The 23,496-nt window shown below is 33.6% G+C and overlaps 1 protein-coding gene across 1 annotated transcript in view; it reads right to left on the bottom strand.

Annotated features, from left to right (window-relative positions):
* Positions 1–879: 879 nt before the first annotated feature.
* The window catches only part of LOC308652787 (cohesin subunit SA-1-like), a gene marked incomplete at its 3' end in the record, with an annotated part of 125,252 nt that continues 102,635 nt past the window's right edge, over positions 880–23,496 (bottom strand). Inside the window, exons 8-13 of the mRNA XM_081300831.1 lie at positions 23,335–23,433; positions 22,745–22,824; positions 12,974–13,081; positions 9,811–9,925; positions 2,078–2,195; positions 880–1,055 (exon numbers count right to left, since the gene is read on the bottom strand). Coding sequence (XP_081156957.1) covers positions 880–1,055; positions 2,078–2,195; positions 9,811–9,925; positions 12,974–13,081; positions 22,745–22,824; positions 23,335–23,433 — 696 coding nt within the window. The remainder of the gene's footprint in view (positions 1,056–2,077; positions 2,196–9,810; positions 9,926–12,973; positions 13,082–22,744; positions 22,825–23,334; positions 23,434–23,496) is intronic.

The following is a 23,496-nucleotide window of genomic DNA, read 5'->3' as shown; positions in this document are numbered from 1 at the left end:
ACCTTTCTTGGATGCGAGGGTCAGTGTCTCGTGCATGGGTGTGTCTTGCTACAGCCCCATGGGTGGAGCTATGCTCACCTGTTCCTTTGTAATATAACCCCTTGCCCTGTTTAGGATAGAATCTTCCATGGAAGTGCCTTGTGTGTGTCCCCTTCTCTTAGGGTGCGCTTGGGTGAGGCCTACCCAGGTGTCAGTCAACCTGCTGACAGTGGACATCATGAAGATAGACTCAGCCCCCTGAAACCTGACCCCTGGCCTCATTTGAATAGCTTCTCCTCAATAAAAGGGGTCAGCACGTGCTCTCGCTCTCTCTCTTCCTGCGGACCCTTATGGTCAGAGGAGCCTTCACAGCTAATACCAAAGAAAACCGTATTTGTGTCTCTTGTGTGGTTATTTTGCACAGCTCAGTCAGCCCAGTTCAACTGGAATAATCCCTGAGCCTTTTACTCTAAAGAACATAAACCTGGCAATACAAATCATTATTAGAAATTCTAGTGAATGGTGTATTCGATTCCTTAATACTAATTCTGAAAAGCATTGGCCCTCTTTCCCTACCCTAGGTATTTAGGTTTCTGATGATAGTTTAACGCCTGAAGAACCGTTTAGGAAAGACACTCCCAGTCCCACTTCACAGAGGAATCACAGTCTGAGACTTCTAAGCCTGACCTTCAGAGGACTGGCAGCCGGCTATGGTTGTTGCTCAGTGGTAGAGCACTCGCCTAGCATGTGTGAGGCACTGGGTTTGATCCTCAGCACCACGTAAAAATAACTAAATAAAATAAAGGTATTGTGTCCATGTACAACTAAAAATATACATATAAAAAGAAAGAGGACTGGCAGCTTGGGTTTCTTCTCTCTTAAAAGGGTCTTTTGAAACGCTCAAGAATACCCCACCATGAGGAAACCCAGGTTAACCTTTGGGGGAGAACTGGGGCACACTGGCCCACAGCTGCAGTGACCCTCATCCCCCAGTTCACTTTGCCACCAGCTGAGTACAGCCACAAGGCAGACTCCAGGAGGGACCAGCAGAACAACTGCCCACCCAACACTCAGGACTGTGGGAAACAGTGAGCAGTGTTATTTTAAGATACTGTTCTTTGAGGTGGTTTATTATTTAGCAGTAGATATTAATGCTCAATAAAAATAATATTTGTTATACTATCATTCAGAAGACTGCATAAAGCACAATGGTGTTTATTTAGATAAAATTGCTAAAAGAAAGTTTGGGAAGATAAAGGAAGAGAATGTGAAGTAGATATTCAAGTTATACTTAACAAAGGCAAACTGAGCTTGTTTATGGGAGTGTATGTGGGTAGATGATGTCTATCTATGTTTCTCCCACTGAATCAAAGCTGGAATAGGTATAGGAGATGGTCACTCTGTTAGTGACCTGTTTGCACAGTCAAATGCAGGGGAGGGCTCATTCTGATCTTACAATATTTCAAAGGGTCGAACCATTAGGAGGGTAGTGGAAGCAGAACAAATAATCAATAGTATATTATCTTTCTTAATCCTCCAAAGTATGGATTAATTACTTAAGGAAAATTATCTCTACTTTTAGAGAAAAGGAGACAAAGGATAAGAAAATATAATGAAAGAGGGGAAGATTGTGCTTTAATTAAATCACACATTCTCAATGCTGGGGATGTAGCTCAGTGGTATACTGTGTGATAAGCAAGCACAAGACCCTGGGGTCAATCCCTAGTACCCTCTCCCTGAAAAGACAGAGAAGAAAAAAAAAGTATCAAAGTTTTTCCAAGTTTACATATCAAACAGCAAAAATATCCTGGATGCACTTTTTTTTTCACATTGAGTAATATCAATATTTTGTGTCAAATCAGCATAAAGAAAACTTTTTTGAATACTACGTAACACAAGAATTTTTAAAGCCCTTGTGCAGCATGGTAGCAGTGCTAATATGGAAAGATGTTAAACCATAGAGACTTCCTTGTTACAGAAAACTGTTCTATTGAGAAAAAGATATATGGCATTCATTTTTAAGACGTGATCTATATAGGATAGTATGATTATAAATGAAAACATAACAATCTGTGAACCAACTTGTCAAATACTATACCTTCCTCTCCTTGAACAGGTTCTTCTAATAGCAACTCTGTCATACATTCCCAGTCTTTCAACAGTTCTTGAGAGCTCTCCCACAAACTGTCCACCAAGTAGGCTGCATGTTCGTGTAACTAAAATTAACAAATCAAGTGTGACTAAAGAACATTTAATAAAGAAATCACTATTAATACTGCAAGTTAATAAACCATTTTCTTTATAATTAAAATGGCTTGGTGTCAATGATTCTAAGAACCATGTGGAGAATAACATATATATTCATATTCCACCGTCAATAATGTGGATATAGTATGTAGAATCTTTTTTTTTCAAACATGAACAGTAGTAAAATTAAGGATCTCTTAAAGACTAATGACATAATTTACAGATGAGGAAATTGATAGTAGATTGCTACTTAGCAGAATCCCTGAAATTATAAGCTGGATTTAGGTCACTTTTCACTACTATTGGTCATCTCTTTTTAACTATTTTCTTTTAGGAAATTTATTACTTTCTCCCAGATTTCCATTTGAAACTTCAGTACTAGCCTCAACTTGGTGAAAAAGTAAAAAACATAAGTTATTTCCCTCTCTTCTTTATCTACTTTCATTTCCATTTAACTCAATGCATCTATCACCTCACCTTCATTTTCTGGTCATTACTCTCTTTACACAAGTGACCCATGATCCCACAGTAAAGAAACACACTAAAGTTCCTTATCAAATACTTCACGACAAACTCTACCACTTGTTAGTCATTAAACTATACTTTGACAAAGAAGTGTACTATACTTTGACAAAGAAGCCCTTCAGGCAATGGGAGTGAAGAAGGTGTTGGCACTGTCCCAGTTTCTGTTACTCATAATTTCCACCCTTATATAAAAGACAGCCTGCCTTTGAGGCTCATGATACCCAGATAAACAATTCTAGGAATCAGTGTTTTTCAAACTATAGACTGCAACTCATTCTTGGATTGTTAAACTAGTTAAGTGCGTGGAAACAGAGATAAAAACAGTGAATAGCACATATAAAGGATAAATATTATTTCACGTTACTGACCCCCATACCTCCCAGTGCTGAGGATTGAACCCAGGGCTTCATGCATGCTGAGCAAGTGCTCTACTACTTAGCTATATCCCAGCCTTTAACTGTTATTTGTTATATATGATTGTACTTGTCTTTGACAAAACATATTTCTCATCAGTAGGGACAGCCCAAAAAGTACTTTAGTTTTCTTTCTCACCTCCCTTACTAATTCTACCATATTCTAAACTTCAATGTAAATTTTAATAACTTGTTTAATGCTCTGATTTCATTGACTCTGGTTCCGTACGTCATTTCTACTGCATTTTAAATCTTGCACACTGGCTCCAGAAGTGCATTAGGAAAACCACACACACACAAACACACACATAGTCTCCCAATGAATTTTATTAAAGCCAGAGCAGATAATAATGATCATCTCTGCTTCAAAAGAACACGGGCAAAGGTTTGCATTAAGGTATTTTAAACTTTCCGAACTCATATAGCATGAGAAACTATTCTTGAACCATCAGTAACATCATTCCAACAATGACAGGCACAAGTAATACAAAACTAGGTGTTAAAAATGAATATGAAAGCACAAAAAAGAATAATAGTTTCAGGGAGACCCTCATTGTTATACAAAATTACATATAAGAGGTTATGAGGGGAATGGGATAACAAACATGGAGGGAAATGAATTATAGTAGATGGGGTAGAGAGAGAAGATGGGAGGGGAGGGGAGGGGGGATAGTAGAGGATAGGAAAGGTAGCAGAATACAACAGTCACTAATATGGCAGTATGTAAAAACGTGATGTGTAACCGATGTGATTCTACAATCTGTATTTGGGGTAAAAATGGGAGTTCATAACCCACTTGATTCTAATGTATGAAATATGATATGTCAAGAGCTTTGTAATGTTGTGAACAACCAATAAAAAAAAAGAATAATAGTTTCAACACTTCTGTTAAAGACTATGCTGAAATGAAGAGTTATAGTTTAATGGACATAGTTTTAGTTTGGGAAGATTTGAAAAAGTTATGGAGATGGATGGCAGTGACGACCGTAGAGCAATGTAAATGCACTTAATGCTACTGAACTGTACGCTTAAAAAAAATTGTTATGTCCATTTTACTATTATAAAAATGAACATGCTATATAGATGTGCTTTTATTTGACTGTGTAGATGCACATTTCCATAAATAAGATATATATTTAGAATTACAATATATATATCTAGTGGATTATACCTTTTATAAATAGATCCACGTTTTATCCCTCTTAATGCTTCTGGTCTTTTAATTCTGGTTTATTTTTTGATATTGTCCTGTTTTCTTTCTGAGGGCTCTTGTTATATCTGGACTTTTATTTGTAAATCCTGGTATTATTTTAACTAAAGTGTGTTTGTAAACATCATATAGCTATGTTTTATTTCTTTATTTCAACTCCTAATGACAATCTGTGTTTTAATACAGAATGTTAGCCTGTTTACATTTACTGGATTACTGATGTTAGAAATATTTCTGGTATTTTATTTTCTGTGCTTTAACTTATGCCATTTTCTTTAATATTTTATCTGTGCCATTTTCTTTAGTATTTTATCTTTCATTTTTAGCTTTATTTTGACTTATACTTTTCCATTAAAGATCATTAGCATATTTCTTTTTTTTTAAAGAGAGAGTGAGAGAGGAGAGAGAGTGAGAGAGAGAGAGAGAATTTTTAGTTCTCGGTGGACACAACATCTTTGTTGGTATGTGGTGCTTGAGCCACATCCCCAGCCCAATTAGCATATTTCTTTACTTTTCATTTAATCTGAACATTATATTTCTACATAGGCTCAGCTTTATTTAAACTTTTTCACTTATTTGTTCACCCAGTTTCTTATATTCCTGATTTCTTTTTATTGTATTCATTCTCTATTTTGCTAGAAAACATACTCAAGTAATATTTTACATATAGAGTTCATGAGTGGTTAACTTTTTGTCATTTGATTAGTTCCTTTCCTCCATTCTTTCTACCTCTCTCTCATCTTTTTCCTTTCTTTCATCTTTTGTATTGCTTTCTAGAAAAAAATCCCTTGGTTCTATCTGTAGCCAATCCTTGGTTGTGTCTACTGAAGCAATTTATTGATTTTCCTCCTTAAATTTTAGAAACCATTTTAACTCATGTGAATTCTCTTCCTCTTTTATAAGCCTCTTCACCTATTTGGCAGTATGAATTAAATCTTTTCGTCAATCTGTTGAATTTTATGTTCATTTGTCAATTTTAAAGACTCTTGGTTGCTAATTTATATGTTGATGAGTCTATACTCATGAACAGTTTTAACTAGAATCCTTCCTTGACACTGATAGCAAGGTTCTGGCTTCCTTGGTGGAGCAGGAAAGGGGAATCTGTGATCAGGCAGGAATCCCCTCTATTGTACAGATATACAATTTCTCTTTTATATGCAAAATTTTCCTGTCCCTGTTGGTGGTCATAAAATTTTGGAAGCTTTCACTGCTTTCCTTTTCAGCTCCATTTTATATACCCCAAATGTATGGACCAACAGTTCTAAAGTGATAAATACGCTCAGCTAAAGGACAGCTAGCTACTTAATTACTATTTATGCATTACCCCTTCACTAGCCTCTGCTGCTACCATCTTCACTGTATTTCTGAGTTGTTCCAGCAACACCTCAGTTAAAACAGGGATTTTCTATTTTTGTCTCACTGGGCAATGGGTTACCTAGTGCTAATAGATTTTTTCAGTCAGTCTCTTCTCATTTACTTTATATATTCCACACACTCTTCACTCTTCTGATGAACTGATAATACCTCTTTCATTTTGACTAATTTAGCCTGAGGTTTTCAGTGGAGGAGCTAAAGGCAAAATTCAATGCTTAAATTAGTGTAAATCTAGATGCTAACTTCTTTGACAGTTTACTCACCTGACTCTAAGGTAGTGGATGCACTAGAATGTATTTTGTTAAAATCAATAACCAATAGGTTAAAATTCAACGTTTACATCAGAAAAGCAAGATAATAAATTGGATCATTTTCTGATAAGAGTTGTAAATTTACCAACTCTAGTTACAATAATCAACACAATATGGTCAGTCAGGAGCTGGCTTGACGTGTCTTTAGGCATCTGTGACAGTCACAGAACTTGGTATTCTCAAACTTCTATTAGAATACCAGGTAAATTCATGTTTGAGGAAAAAAGAAAAAAAGAATTCTAACATGGCTGGAAAGGATAAAAGGTCACTACAATCACCTTTCAGACATTTTATACTAAGGAGTAAGAGATGAAGCTATGAGAAGGCAGGCCTTGAGGCATTTTCAGTGACTATTAAAAACCAAACTAAACCCAAACAAAACTTGGAATTTAAATTATCTAAAATCACATTTCTATTTATATAGGTAGATTTTTACTATGTTAAATGAAAGTATAATTTATTTTATTGGTTTTCCTCTAAGAGAAACTAATCTCATCTTCCTGGTGATGAAAATTATAATTTTCTAGGTATATTCTGATTCATCTTTCAAACATTATACTATTTTTAATATTTTATCAAGTTTCTTCTATCTGCTAATCTGTCAGATAAATATATTTAAGGATTTCACTATATAATGGTACATTACTGTGATTTCTTTTATGGCATATCATTTAGAATTCAAGTAATCATCTCAAAATTATTATAAATACTCTTATATTGGGTATTTACTCTGTTAAAATAGAGGCAGTCACTGGTAAATCATAAAGAACACAAACAAAACCCAAGCAAAAGAGCTTATTTATGCACAAAGAATGAACACTCTAGATGAGAATTCTTGGATATATCAATACACTGTTCAATTTTCTGTGTTAAATTACTGTCACAACTGGTCTCATTATTCCTTAAGCCTATAAGGAGAGTAACCATACCTCTAGACTTTACAAAAATGTTCTGGGGCTGGGACTGTAGCTCAGTGGTAGAGTGCTTGCCTCACACTCATGAGGCATGGGTTCGGTCCTCAGCACCACATAAAAACAAAGATACTGTATCTATCTACAACTAAAAAACTATTTAAAAAATGTTCTAAAATAATGTTAATAGCTTTCTTTTCTATGAAAAGTATCATAATATGAACACTACATATAGGGTTATCTGAACTTATCAAATTGAAATACCATTTATCCTACTGTCTGGCTTGCATTTATAATACAAGGTACTTTGTCACTAGACATTAATGACTATCATAAAGGTTGTGGTAGCTTAAAAATGTCACCTTTGAGTACTGCAAGAAAACTGACAACTAGTTTAGGCAGATCTCTTTATCTAGATAATTTCACCTACACTATAAATCCCTTTCAATATTTTATAATTTTATCTCACATTCCAGGAAAAGAATGATAATTGGTTCAGTTAAGTGATCTGTAATTTATCTATAAAAGACTCATCCTACTTATGATTTCTAAAGTGTCTAGTTAATTCAACATTTCAGGTGTCTGTTACTAAAATTTTACTAATGAACATGCGTTACAATAAAAAATTCAGAGTAGGACACAATTGGAATCCTATCATACTATAAGAATATGAATTCAATAAACATGCAGCTCTGAGTACACACTAGTACAACAGGATAAGAAGAAAGATTTTCACAAAGAATGATCATTCTGAAATACAGAAGACCATAAAAGCCAAAAACCAAGAATCAACCAGAAACCCTTAAATCTGATTTGCAGTTGCTTTTGCAGCCAACAAGAATGCCATGTAAAAGAATTACATTTTAATACTGCTGAAACACATTAGTAAATGGCAATAAACAAAGTAATACAGTAATGCAATCTGAAAATAGAGCAATAAAAAACACCATAAATTACTGCTTTAAATAAAAGGCAAAACTGCCTAAAACTAAGTACTTACGCCTTTTAATAAATTAAGTCAAAGTTCTTGAGCTTCCAGAAATCCAAAACATTTCCTTTAATTATATCTGCATACCCATCCTTATCAATATTTAAAATTACTGTTGATAGGATTTGACTGTTTCATACTACTTTTTATCCTATTCCTCTAAACCCTAAGGGGACTCAAGGTAAAGTTTGAAATGGGTTATCCTAAGTGTAGTATTTATTGGGTATTAAGTGTTTTTTCTTAAAAATTCACATTCATTTTATCTTATAACATATCCAAACTTGTTTTGTAAAGAAAATAATGTATTGTGCCCTTACTATGCAAAGTATGGTCCCTGGACCAAGAGCATAAGCATATCACATAGGAGCTTGTTAGAAATGCAGAATCTCAAGAATCCAGAGCCATTGTATCAGAACTAGCATTTTAACAAGATCCCCAGGTTATCTGTATGTACATTTTAAACTATATTCTTAAATACAGTTTAAATATCATTTAAACTATATATATTCTTAAATACATTCTTGACTCAAATGAAAACTCTCCAGATGGTTTGTTTCTGATTTTACTTTGTCTATTATAGAGTTACAACTAAAAAATCTATGGCAACTGTCCTTTCTACCCTGCTTTGCCATGACAGCCCCCACCCCTTCATTTCAATGATTCAGTTCTCTGATTTTAATTTTCATATAAGCTACCTATTTGTCTTTCTCTAACTCATCCCTATACTGTTCCACCAGCACTCTCAAGTTTGAGTATTCACAGAATCTTAAATTTCTCATCCCTGACAATCCAACATAAACCAAAAACATTCATAGCCCAAATAAAGTTGAGTCTTATATTTCTATATTTTCTTCTTTTTTTTATTTATACATGGACACAATGTCTTTATTTATTTTTTAATGTGGTGCTAAGGATCGAACCCAGTGTCTCACATGTATGAGGCAAGCACTCTGCCTCTGAGCCACCACCCCAGTCTGAATTCTGTTTTCTTTACAACTCTATTCTCACTCATTTCTAACCCAGTAGTTTATTCATTCCCCACTCCCATCCCTACTGGGAATAGAATCCAGGGGCGCTTAACCACTGAGCCACATCCCCAGCTCTTTTTATATTTTATTTAGAGATGGAGTCTTGCTAGGTTGCTTTTAGGGCATTGAGAAATTGCTGAGGCTGGCTTTGAACTCAAAATCTTTCTGTCTCAGCCTCCTGAGCCACTGCGATTACAGGCTTGTACCACCGTGCCTGGCTATTCAGGGGTTCTTTAGGTATGGATTACCATTCCCCCAATAGAAAATACAGAATAAAATATCAAACAGTATTTTAGTGAGAAAAACTATAGTCTCCCTGCAAAAACAGATACTAATTGTACATTGAGTGTTAATTATAAAACTCTTTACAGGATAACTGATACAGCAATGAAAACACTGCTATGAGAATTGCAGAACAGTTTAAAACATCTAAATTCATACTTTCCCTACTCCTTATTAAATAATGCAATTTTCAAAAATGATCAAACTAATGGTTTCAATAATTTGACAACTCCCAAAGTGTTTAATAACGTAATTTAAAACAAGATACATATTTAAGAGAAAAACAAAATAGTATGCAGTATTGCAACCCTGTAATAGTGTAAAAGTTTTAACAATTACTGTTATATACTCAATATTGATACAGCTCTACATATATATTCAGAAGTTCCTTCCACAAAAGGTAGAGTATTAATTCTAAAATTAAGCAAGTTATAAAGACAACTTTGTAGAAATGGTCTTATTTTCATTTGATTTTAAATTCAATGACAATTTTATTTAATATGTAGTATATAAAAATAAAATGTTAATTTTTTTGCTTTTACCTCACTTTCAAGAAAAAAAAGGACAAGCATTCTAATGAGGTTTCCATTTGGACTGTTCCTTCCTCTCCTCTTGGCTAATGCCTCCTCGGCTTGTGGGTCATGTCTGCTAAACAGCCTGGTGGGGGGGGGAGAGGGGGGATGACAATAAGAGCATTACAAATTCTCATGGATATCAGTTAGTCTTTTCTTTCATTACACAAATTATTTCAGCATTTAAAAAAAATCTGAGATCAGATTACCAATCTATTTCAACAAAAATATGTTACTGATACCTTTATATAAAGGTTAAAAAATGGTTGGATTGGAAAATTTCCTTAAAGTATAGCTATATATAAAACATACAAGGAGGCTGGGATGTAGCTCAGTTGGTAGAGTGCTTGCCTTGAAAGCACAAACCCTGGGTTTAATCCCCAGCACCACCCACACACATAAAAAAATGATACTTGTGGTTAAAAAAAGAAAAGTACAAGGAAAATTTTACTGAATAATCGATGCTCAAATATTAATGAAAAATATAAGCACTGATAATATCCTATATGATTAATACTAGAGTACATAATTTTATAGGTTGATTTTGTCTTTAGTGGTGCTAGGGATTGAACCCAGGGCCGTCTGTGTGTTAGGCAAGCACTCTGTCACTGAACTATGTCCCTAGTCCTCTAATTCAGTTTTATTTTCTTAGATATTGATTTCACAATCACATAATTATAGAATTTAACCAAATGTTCCAGAAAATATGAAAATTCATATTTTTAATCATTACCTCTTACTTATAACCTATTACCAATTAACAATGCTCACCCAAATGTTTTCAGTAAAATGACATTCATGTTACAGTTAGAAAAGTATCATTTAGTGACTAACTTTCTAAAATATGACTATGAAATTATCTGAAAAATTTCATTTGTTAAGTAGACTTATTCTAATAAAACTTGACTGCTAAAGGTCCTTAAGTCCCCTATTTCCAGTCATTGCTCTAGAAAAAAAGGATATAGCAGTGACCAAAGACAAAACCCTGATTCTTTTATAAAAAGAATCTCAGCTTTTATAAAAAATAAGAACATGGAGACAGACAAATAGCATGGGCTAGTTTACATATGGAAGTCAAAGTTTGCCTCTCATATGAAAGGTAAATAACTGAAGAAAATAAGAAAAATTTCACGTGATACGAAAACAAAGAGATCCCAAATAGAAAACTGCAACAGAAAATTTGTGTTTTGTTTGGCTGGGGGACATATAAGCCTTATCTTGAAGCTATATGAATACAGCTATCACAATAGTTAAAAGAGATGGTTTTGTTTTGTGGGTAGCTTTCAGAGGGGTGGCAAATAAAAATTCTGAGGGTCCTTGGTAACTAAAATATACGAGTTTGGATAATGCATTTATTATATATATATTACTGAGAAGTTAGCTTAGGCTTCTAAACTAAAAAAAAAATGTGGATTTTTGGATGACTTTAAAATATCCATTTCAGTTTACTATCATTTGGATGACTGGTTAAGACTGTGTGCATGGCTTGTAGACTTTAAGATACTGTGTGCACAAGCACAGATTCAAGTATTTTTGACATAATCCTAGAATTTCTGGGGCTGCTATATATTGTTAAGATTTTAATTTTAAAAAATGTTAAAGTAAATAAAAAATATTTAAAAGGTAATTATATTAAATGGTAAATGAATGTTTAAAGAAATCATTAAAAAATTAAAAATTGTTAAAATGTGAATTGCTCCAGGGCAGGGGCTTAAAAATCAGTTAATTAAGGAAGTCTTCTTTTACTTCCACAAGAATAGGCTTCATTTTCACAAACAAATAATAAACTTTTAGGTAAAGTGTCCCAATATAACAAATGTTAGCAAATATCTCAAACTTATTCAAATGATACAGATAAAACAACTTTTCCCACTTTGAGTAGTACAACTACTTAGAGAAAAAACTGTTCTTGAGGCACTGTGATGTAGATACTTGAAGAAGAGACAGATCTGCTCATTATCAAAGTTGATCATCCAGGTGCAACAACTGCCCAGTGTATGATTTACATTCGTGCTGTAGCACAATCACAGATTAGTACATAATAAACTTTTAGGTTCACCTGCCAATAATCAAAGCCACTAAGTTAAATCCACAATCAAAAAAGCAAAAAAATAGGGGCTGGGGTTGTGGCTCGGTGGTACAGCGCTCGCCTAAAACGTGCAAGACGCTGGGTTTGATCTACAGCACCACATAAAAATAAATGAAATAAAGGTATTGTGTCCAAATGCAACTAAAAAAAACAATTAAAAAAAAACAAAGCAAAAGGTACACATATAACCAATATGTTTGTATTATGAAAATAAATGATCCTACTGTTATAAAACATACAGTAGTAAACCATAATATAAATGTATTTCATAAGTATTTATGCTTATAAATTCTCATTAATTTGATGCTTTGCCAAAATAAATTTAACAAGTTTTAAAAAAATTCAAAAAATTTAAACTTTAACTGTAAATATAACTTTCATAATCACTATAGATTACTGTTTTTTATGGAGAGAACAGGGGAAAAAAAAACCATGAAAAGTGGGGAGGCATTTTAAAGGTGATACTACAGAACATTTAAATTACAAATGTTGAAAAGGTAAGATTGGAACTCAAAATTTTAAAAGAAAAAAATTAGTAAAATGAAATATTATTACCTGGGGAGCTTTTTATTTTAAGGGGGGTGGGAGGGAGGGAGGGAGAGAGAGAGAGAGAGAGATTGAGATTGATTATCTAGATAGAGAGAGAATTTTAATATTTAGTTTTTAGTTATTGGAGGACACAACATCTTTGTTTTTGGTGCTGAGAATCGAACCCAGGCTGCACGCATGCCAGGTGAGCGCGCTACCGCTTGAGCCACATCCCCAGCCCTACCTGGGGAGCTTTCATAAACTTCATATACTTTCCCAATTTCACCACCTAGCTGTGAATCATCTTTTCACATATCAGGGAAAAATAGATATATCAAAAGACATACCATTCTCAGGAATATAATTTATAATGTGTAAAGTTTATGAAGCTATGATAGCTGAGTAAGGTGATATGCACATTTTTTAATACTCTGTTCAATTACTACTACTCTCTTCTACTAACTCTATAAAACAACAAAAAAAAACAAAATACATGAGTTTTGAAAAATAACTCACTTTTTGTGAAGGAACTCTCCCGCTGCCACAGCAACAGGGCGATGTGCTGAATAAACCAAGTGGTAAACATTTTCACAGTCTTCATTGGAAAGGGCTTCTTCACTTCCACTGAAAATTTCAGAAAGTTAACAGCTGAACCAAAATAAGCACATATTTTCAGTTCTACTGTTATTTCAAAATTTGAAAGTTCAACATAAAAGTTGAAGGCACACTGATTTTAGTTTCCGCCTTATCTTACTTTGAAAGTACTATTTCACTATATAAAAGACACAATCATTATAAAATGTTCAGAATATATAGATAAAACAGGGAGAAAATAAAATATATAATACTTCCACACACACATATTCTTATACAATGACTATTAAGTTCTTTAAATGTGCATAAGATTTTTGTTGATATGTTCTGGCAATATTTTTGTCCTTGTTTCAGAGAAATTACTATGCTATATAAGTCTTCTTTCCAGAACTGTATTTTTAAAATTACATTTTAGCGCCATATTTACAGTACTATTTGGTCTTCTTAATAAATGGATTCTGTAGGAAAAACCATTCCTTTCTCAACTTTCTATTCAGGCATTCTTAAAAAGTCTGCATCATTTTTTAGTTGGTCATAATGTGTCTTTAAGTACTCCCCCCACCAAGAATATCCATATTATGACTGTTTTAAAATGTCTGATATAATTAAAGATTAACAACAACTATATGGGAAACAAAAAAATGTACACATTTTTGACAACATGTAGGGGTTTAGAGCTCATGCCCCAAATTCACATCTGGAGATGCCTCAGGAACTAGGATGTTGAGGAATCTATCATATAAAATTAGAATGATCTGGTCAGGAAAAATAAAAATCAAGGATGGTAGTCAGCCTAGAAACATTTTTCCCTCAATAATCTCTGTTCCAATATTATAAGCCAGAAAAACAGAGTAGTGTTAGCAAACAAGACAACTGTCAATAGGTGCTGGGAAATAACAGTAAGTGTAAGTAGACTGGCTAGTCCATGAACTTACTTTATCTATCCATTCCATATTCTTGGGGTTATGAAATTATAATTGAAAGACACAATTTTAAGACTACCAAAGAAGAGCATTAGATTATAACAAGAGGCTTTTTGCTCTAAAGCACAAATGTCTCTATCTATGTCCAATTTATACCAAAAATTATAAGGAGGGGTATAAGGCTAGGGTTGTTTCCCAAGTTAGATATCATTAGTCCACTGGCTAATACCCTCAAAAATTAAGTTTAACATCAAAACAAAACAATTTAACATGACATCTTAGGAACCCAAGCTCAAAAATGAAAGGAAAACAATGTGTATCGAATAGATGGACGGAATGTAACAGGATGTTATATTTAACTTTACCTGAAGTTTTGGGAGTTTTAGTATGGCAGAGATCTCACAAATCAAGTAAAACAAGGTCAAATTAATTTTTTCATGCACGTGCTATCAGATACAGGAAAGCTGGGTTGGGATGCTTAGCTTATTACCCAACAAAATAATAAGTAACTAGAAATTAGGAGACTGAGCAACATAATTGGTAGAAAAAATTTCTTCATTTTCTAACTTTATTTACTGGAATTGAACTTGGGGCACTACCACTGCACTACTTCCTCAGGCCTTTCTATTTTATTTTGGGACACTGTCTGGCTAAATTGCCTAAGCTGGCCTTGAATTTGTGGTATTACTGCCTCAGGCTTCCAGAGTAGGTGCAATTACAAATAGGTGGGATTACAAGCAGTAGGTGGGGTTCCACCATATGTTACTAATATGGTTTCTTTAAAGACAGAGATATCAGAGTGTTGTGGTACTCTGAAGCCTTTCCCTAAGCTAATCTAGAATACCAAGCTTCAGAAAATTTCAATGAAAACGTTATGAATATCCTTTAAAACTATAAGAAATTTTAGAAACTAGTATCTGGTGCAGGGATTAAAGAGTTCTAAAGATAAAATGTTTGTGGAGCAGTCCACGGTAGGAGAAACAAGAGAGTATGGATACCAGGGAGTGCATAGTACTTCAACCATTCACGAATGGTCTTGATTTCCTTTAGGCCATGTATGTAATATTGAAAAGGAACATTTTTGAATAGATTTAAAAGACTCTACCCAATAGAACTACCTTTAGGGCATACAACTTCCACACAGAAAACATAAATGCCAGGAGTTGTAGAGATCTATGAGGAATTCACAAAAGCACCAATGTCTCCAATGCATTTAGAATATCTGATAGAACTATAGTGTTAACAATTTCATACTTAAATTAAGACATTATCTGCTCTTTCCACCCTTAATAAACATGCAGTTATATATGGACACAATGTCTTTAGTTTATTTATTTTTTTACGTGGTGCCGAGGATTGAACCCAGTGTCTCACATGTGCAAGGCAAGCACTCTGCCACTGAGCCACAACCCCAGCTCGAATTCTATATTTTCTTTACAACTCTATTCTCACTCATTTCTAACCCAGTAGTTTATTCATTCATTCCCCACCAACCCTACTGGGAATAGAATCTACGCATTTATAAAACCACTCAATCTTGTACATTTGTGGGAAAAGTAGAATTTTTCCAGGCAAACAAGTCTCAGAAGGTTTGAAAACACCCTTGAAGGAAGAAATCTAACTTATTTAGATAATCTTTGGAGACTGAAATAATTACTCTGCTGGAAAAAAAGGAAGAAGAAATATCAAAGTAAAAAATAAATGAGCTGTCTAAATGACCAAGTACTGAAACTAAATAAAAAAGGCAGACAGCCAGATATATATACATACAGTCTAATGATACAGATCTCATCTCAAATTCCAGACAATACCACTGAAATATATGAGTGGTTAGAATGTCAGGATACTGTATTATTCAGCGCAAAGGTATCAATAGCTGGTTAAATTCACCAGAAAACCTAAGGGCCAAATACTTTAAAATAGATTTTAGAGGGGAAATAAAACTCTTCATAGGGCTGGGGATGTGGCTCAAGCGGTAGTACGCTCGCCTGGCATGCGTGCGGCCCGGGTTTGATCCTCAGCACCACATACCAACAAAGATGTTGTGTCCGCCGAGAACTAAAAAATAAATATTAAAAATTCTCTCTCTCTCTCCTCTCTCACTCTCTCTTTAAAAAAAAACTCTTCATAATTGATTATGAAAAATATTTTATGATCAACATTCAGGAGGAAAGGTAAGGCAACAATTATAAGACTTTTATACATTATCCTTAAAAAGTAGACAGGAAATAATATGAATGAAACAATGTATAAATTCAAAAAAATAAATATGTATACAATTATATGCAATATGTGTATATAAATTGTTTTTATTTACTTATTTTGTAGTGCCAGGGATCAAACTCAGGGCATTGTGCATATTAGGCAAATGCTTTACCACTGACTAACCTCCTCAGCTCTAATGTTTCTAAACATATTAATAAAATACAAAAAATTGACCAGAACATTCAGAACATATTCTGAGATAACAGAATAAAATAGAAAGGAAAGCTTTAAACTTTTTTTTGTGGAAAACAAAAATATACTATTGAGTTCTCTATAATAAAACTGGAAAACAGAGATGTGCCATGGTTTCAGTAATAATGGCAGTTCCCTCTGATCCCAAACCATGCCATTACCTCTCCTATTTCAGTCAGCCAGATCCTGCTCCAAAGTAACTATGTATGGCAAGGCAGTAACCAAAAATAATGGACATACAGGAAAGATACAACCGGATCTGATGGAGTACACTATTGAGGTGTTGGAGAAATATGGAAAAGAATACTTCAACCCATATTAAGGAGTTTGACAAGATGTATAACTCCACCTGGTATTACTTCGTGGGGAGCAATTTTGTATTATGTGATACATGAAACCAAACATTTTTTCAACTTCCAACTGGGTCAAACCGCTATTTTTCTATTAAAATCTGGTTAAAAGCATAGATTGTGACACATACCCAATGATTCATCCAAAAATGAAGACTGAAGACTAAATTTTGAATACCAAATACTGAATTCTTCAGTCCTTGCAAAGGGAACAGACTAATCTTTGAACAATTTATTGTGTTTTGTACAGGTCATTCTCTGCACAATTTCATTATGGTGATAAAATAATTAGCACAATAGCTTAAAACAGGGTGTGGTGGTGCATGCATGTAATCCCATCAAGTCAGGATGCTGAGGGAGGAGAATCACAAGTTAGAGATAAGCCTCAGCAATTTAGCAAGGACTTAAGCAACTTAGCAAGATCCTGTCTCAAAATAAAAAGTGAAAAAAGCTGGGGATGTGGTAAAGTAGTTTATAGTAGCTCAATTCACAATAGCTCAACTACGGAACCAACCTAGATGCCCTTCATCAGATGAATGGATAAAGAAAATGTGGTGTATATATATATATATATACACAATGGAATACTACTCCCTAAAGAAAAATGAGATTATGGCATTTGCAGGTGAACGGATGGGGCTGGAGAATATCATGCTATGTGAAATAAGCCAAACCCGAAACAGCAAAGACTGAATGTTTTCTTTGATAAGTGGATGCTAATCCATAATGGAGGTGGGGGTTATGGAAGAATGAAGGAAATTTTGACTGTGCAGAGGGGAGTGAGAGGAGAGGGTGTGGTAATGTGAAGGATGGTGGAATGAAACGGACATTACTACCCTATACATGTATGATTACACTACCAGTGTGATTCTATACCATGTTCAGCCAAAGGAAGAAGAAGTTGTGCCACATTGTGTACAATGTATCAAAATCTATTCTACTGTCATGCATAACTAATTAGAAGAAATTTAAAAAATAAAATTAAAAAACAAAACAAAACTCTAGCCAGAGCAATTAGGCAAGAGAAAGAAATAAAGGGCATCCAAACCGAAAAAGTCATTATCAAATTGTCACTGTTTGCAGATGACATGATCTTAGGCAAATGCTTTACCACTGACTAACCTCCTCTTATACATAAAATCAACAACAAAACCTAAACACTCTGCTGGAAGAAAACAATTACAACTAACAAATTAACACAGCAAAGTTGCAGAATACAAAATCATCATTAAAAAAAAAAAACAACCTTCAGCAGCACTGCTATACACCAACAGCAAATTATCTGAAATAGGAATGAACACAGTAATCCCATTTATAATACTTACGAAAAATGGTAAAATACAAAAGGATAAGTTTAACAAAAAGGTGAAAGATTTCTACAATGCAATCTATAAAATGCCAGTGAAAGAAACTGAAAAGGGCATATGTAAATGAAAAGAGATCCCCTGGTTCATGGGTTGAAAGGATTAGTGTTTTTAAAATGTCTATACCGCCCAAAGTGATCAACAGATTCAGTGCAATTCCTATCAAAGTACCAATGACATTCTCAACAGAACTAGAAAAATAGCACTAAAATTTGTATGGGTTCACAAAATACTACCAATATCCAAAGCAATCTTCAATAAAAAGAACAAAGCAGGAGACATTATATTACCTGACTTCAAAATAAATTATAAAGCTGTAGTAATCAAAACAACACAGGACTGGTAAAAAAAGAGACTTAGACCAATGGAACAAAACAGACTAGAAGTAAACACAAGCATCGATAGTCAACTAACTTTCAACAAAGATCCAAAGAATACACATGGGAGAAGAGATGGTATTTTCAGTAAATGGTACTAGGAAAATTGGATATCCACACACAGAATAAAATGAGACCCCCATTTCCCACCCATTTCAAAAATCAACTGTAGGAGCTGGGGTTGTGGCTCAGTGGCAGAGCGCTTGCCTCAAATATGTAAGGCACTGGATTTGATTCTCAGCACCACATATAAATAAAAAAATAAAGGTCCATCAATAACTAAAATGAATAAAATAAATAAAATTTTAAAAAAAATTCAACTGTACATGGACTAAAAGACTTATGTAAGACATGAAATTGATAAAACAAAACAGGGGAAGTGCTTGAGGGATATTGGAAAGGCCAAGAATATTCTGGAGAGGACCCCAAGAGCAGAGGAAACAAGAGCAGAAAAGTACAGGAAATAAAAGCCAAAATGGTATTACATTAAACTACTAAGTGTTTGTACAGCAAAGGTACAGTAAAGAGAAGTACAACATATAGAATGGGAGGAAGTATTTCCAAACTATATACCTGACAAGAGGTTAATATCCAGAACTTACAATGAACTTCAAAAACTCCAACAGTAAAAATCCAGTCTCATTAAAATTGGGCTATAATCCTAGAAACTTGGGAGGGTGAGACAGGAAGATCAGAAGCTTGAAGCCAGTCTCAGCAATTTAGAAAGACCCTGTCTCAAAATGAAAAATAAATGTCCAGAATAGGCAAAAAGTAGATTAATGGTTCTGAAGGAGGAAGGGGAAGGTGATATGTGAGAGCGTGGGAAGCAACAAGCTACAGAGCATGAGGTTTCCTTTTAGGGTGATAGAAGTATTGATCGTGGTGATGGATGCACAAATCTGTGAGTGTACTAAAAGTCATTTGATTGTATACTCAAGTGAGTAGATTGTATACTGTGTGAATTATACGTCTAGTTGTTTATGAAAAAATTAAGAACAATTTTCAAAAGTTATGACTTGAAAGTTTGCACCTTCAAAGCTTTTGAGAAGACAAAGAAACTTCAAAGAGTATTGAGAAATTTTAAGACATCATTTGAAGTTCTGATGTAATTTCTAGTGCTGGGATTTACTCAATGACTGTGACCATTCACTTGTTTTATTTGTATTATTTTTGTCTATGTCATCAAAGAGTGATTAATGAAATAGCCATCAATGGCTCAAAGAGTCAATGCCTAGTCATGGAAGGTCCTGACCATTGTCATTGGTAGGTACTGTCATAGTCATTATTCAAATTGTTCTGTCCAATGGAAATATTTAGAAGTCCACCTTCCCAGTTAAATTCTGTTAAATTCTTTAAAAAAAATAAAAAAATAAAAAATAAAAAAAACCCAGGGATGTGGCTCAGCAGTAAAACATCCCTGGGTTCAATCACCAGTAGTGCAAAACAACAACAACAACTACACCACCACCACCACCACCACAACAAAAGGTTGTCAACTCATACTAGTAAGATGACTACTATCAAAAAGACTAAACATATCAAGTGTTGGTAAGAGTTAAGGAAACTCATACTGTTAGTGGGAATGTAAATTAGTTCAGTCCTTGTAGAAAACAGTATGTATACTCCTTCAAAAAATTAAAAACAGAGCTGGGGTTGTAGCTCAGTGGTAGAGAGCTTGCTTGGCACTGGTAGGGCACTAGGTTCAATCCTCAGCACCAAATAAAAATAAATAAATAAATAAATAAAATAAAGATATTTGGTCCAGTACAACTTAAAAAAAAATAAAAACAGAACTACCATATGATCTACAAATACAGATCATATATCTACCCCCTACTGAGTATATATTCTAAGGAAATAAAATCCCTACATGGCAGAGGACGTCTATACTCAGGTTCACTGCAGCACTACTCACAATAGCCAAGAAATGGAAGCAATCAAAGTGTCTATCAACTAATAAATGGAGAAAGAAAAGGTGATATATATACAAAAAGGAAACAATTCAGCCATGAAAAAGGATGATAGAACTAGAGTTAGATGAAATAAGCCAGGCATATATGTGGAATGTAATAAAAAAACCAAAAAACCCTGATGTAGAAGTTGAGGGCAGAATGGTATTTAGGAGAGGCTGGGGAGATTAAGAGAAAGGGAAGGGTGAAGAGACCCCAATAAATGGCTACTGAGTTAGTTACACAGATGTTCAAGTTTAACATGGGACAGCAGGATGACTATAGATAAGGATAATGTATATATTTACTTCAAAAAGAGGAAAGGATTTTCAAAGTAAAGAAATGATAAATGTTTGAGGAGATCCACATATTTAACCTAATTTCAACATTACACATGTACCAAAATATCATGCTACCCCATTACTATGTACAATTTTATTTACATTTATTTATACTCTTTTTTGTGGTGATGGGGATCAAACCCAAGGCCTTTCACATGTTAGGCAAACATTCTACCATTGAGTAGATAATTGAGTTATAATTGAGTCATATCTTTAGTCCCATACAATTTTTGTTTTTATGTATGTGCTTAAAAAATAAATTTAATTCTAAAATGTCAAATTTATTAATGATAACAGATGTGTATATAATACTGTATTTAAACAAAACAGAACTGTATCATGTTCAAATAGAATTTATTCTAGAAATGCAAGGGGTGCTTACCACTAGACAAATTTATTAATTTAACTCAGGTTCATTAGTGGATAAAAGGAAAATCTCAGGAAACTCATATACAAAGGGAAAATTTTATCATGGACCAAAAGATACCACAGAAATCACAGAAACTAAAAACTTTAATTGCCTCCCCAGAACAAGAACAAAACTGTCTTCTATCAGTGACACTGTTAATAGTAATAAAGGAACTGGCTATGCAATTTGACAAGAGATGAAAACTTGTAAGGTTAGGAACTGAAATTGTTTGCAAATAATGTAACTTACATAGTACAAGTAAACAGAATGAACAAAACATCAGAAGAAATGAGAGTTCTAATCCAGTATACCTATAAAACTAACATAAAAATTGAAGGTTTCTATACCTCAGCAACAACCAAGTAGAAGCTAGGCATGGTGGCCTATAATCCAAGCAACTCAGGAGGCAGAGGTAGGAGGATAGCAAGTTTGAGGCCAGACTCAACCAATTAGTGAGGCCCTAAGCAACTTAGTGAGACCCTGTCTCAAAACATAAGAAACCCTCCAAAACAAGAAGTGGAAAATACTAAATACCAATTATATAGCAATGAAACTACAAAGTTTTTAAGAATTAACATATACTAAATAACACAGAAGATCACCATGGAAAATTGAGCTCTATGTATAAGACCTAATGATATCTCAACAAAGAAATGCATCTTTTCATGAATAAATGATATGATATAATAAAAACTTCCATTTTCTCCTAAATTCCATGAAGTTCTAATATTTAAAATACTAACCAAAATTTTGAAGCAACTGACAAGTATATTTTAAAAATTCTTATCATAGAAAAAAGGATTTTAAATAGACCAGAAAATCTACCAATAAGAGAAGAGGCTGGATTTTAAAATATGTTATAAAGCCAAAATAATAAAAAGCATGGTATAAAGGCAAAAAGTTATAAAGAACTCAAGCATCAGTAGACCCCTGTATAGCTATTTAGTTCATGACAGGTGTGTCATTATAAAGTATATAGAGAAGAATGTGTAACAATTTTGCTAGAAATCACATTCTCTTACAGATTCTACTTTTATAGTCAAACTTGTAACGAAAAAGCTATTTTTCTTAAATAGCTTTCTTAAAATTGCTATTTTAAAATCTATTTTTGATCATTTTGTAAATAAAACAATTACCTGCTTTATTTCCTATCTTTTGGTTTTATATACATTCCAAAAAGCCTATTTGAAAAACCTATCCCTTTTGAGAGACCTTCCTTTTGAAGACTTCTTTCTCTGTTTTTGTTTAAAGAGGAAGATATTTCATTGGTATTTTCTCTAGATTGTATGAAAGAACTTTAATATGGAGGAAAGAGACAACAGTCAAAATGAAAAACAAAAACAAAACAAATCCACACACAATCAAAAAAAAAAAAAAAGAATACTTTGTTTGGAACAAAACCTTAAGGTATTAAAAGTAGAACCTGAAGTGATAAATATATTTAAGGGCTTTATATACAAAAGGATATCAATAATGCAGAGAAAAGGGCATTAAAATATCAAAATATTAAAAAATAAACTCACTGAAGTATTAGAGTAACCAATCGAATAGCTTCCACAGCAACATCATATTCTTTGTCAAGTGTCATTGATACAATGCGATCCTAAAAAAATAGTTATAAAAAATAAACCATAAATATAAAAAAGCTGAGAAAGACTTAAGATTATGTATTCTGAGGCATATGTGCCACACTAATGATAGGTTAAATGCAAAACTTTATTCTTGAAATCATATTCTCATAGTTCTACTCTCACAAAGGAGATGCTAGAATGTTTGTAATTTAAAATCTTTCTCATCAACTGGCATTCCCAGAACACTGTGACAGGGAAACCTTTAGTTACAAAATTAATACATTCATTAAAGAAGATATATAAAGAAATAATTTTAAACAAGAAAGACATTTTTAAGGAAACAAGAACTCTTGTGTGTATTTGTGGTAAAGTAGATACTCATTTATTTCAGGCGGGTTTATTTAAAGAATATGTAGTAAAGAACAGGAATTAAACACTTATTACAGTAATGTCATTTGATAAACTAGCTATAAGTACAAGGTTATAATGAGAAATAATGTAGGTACTATGAAAATAATAAGCTCACTGTTCTTAATGCTTACCTTGAATCGGTTAGTGAATAGCTCCAGTTTGGGAAATAATTCTCTATTGGTATATAGACTCCGTAGAGCTTTCAAACACTTCAGTCTGACTTCCCCTTGCTTCAGAGATACAAATAAAAACACAAAAGAAGCAATTAATTCCATGCCACAAAGATTATAATA

The sequence above is a fragment of the Spermophilus citellus genome (assembly GCF_964194105.1).
Source record: "Spermophilus citellus genome assembly, chromosome: 7".
NCBI lineage: Eukaryota > Metazoa > Chordata > Mammalia > Rodentia > Sciuridae > Spermophilus > Spermophilus citellus.
This window is presented reverse-complemented; position numbering and strand designations above follow the sequence as displayed.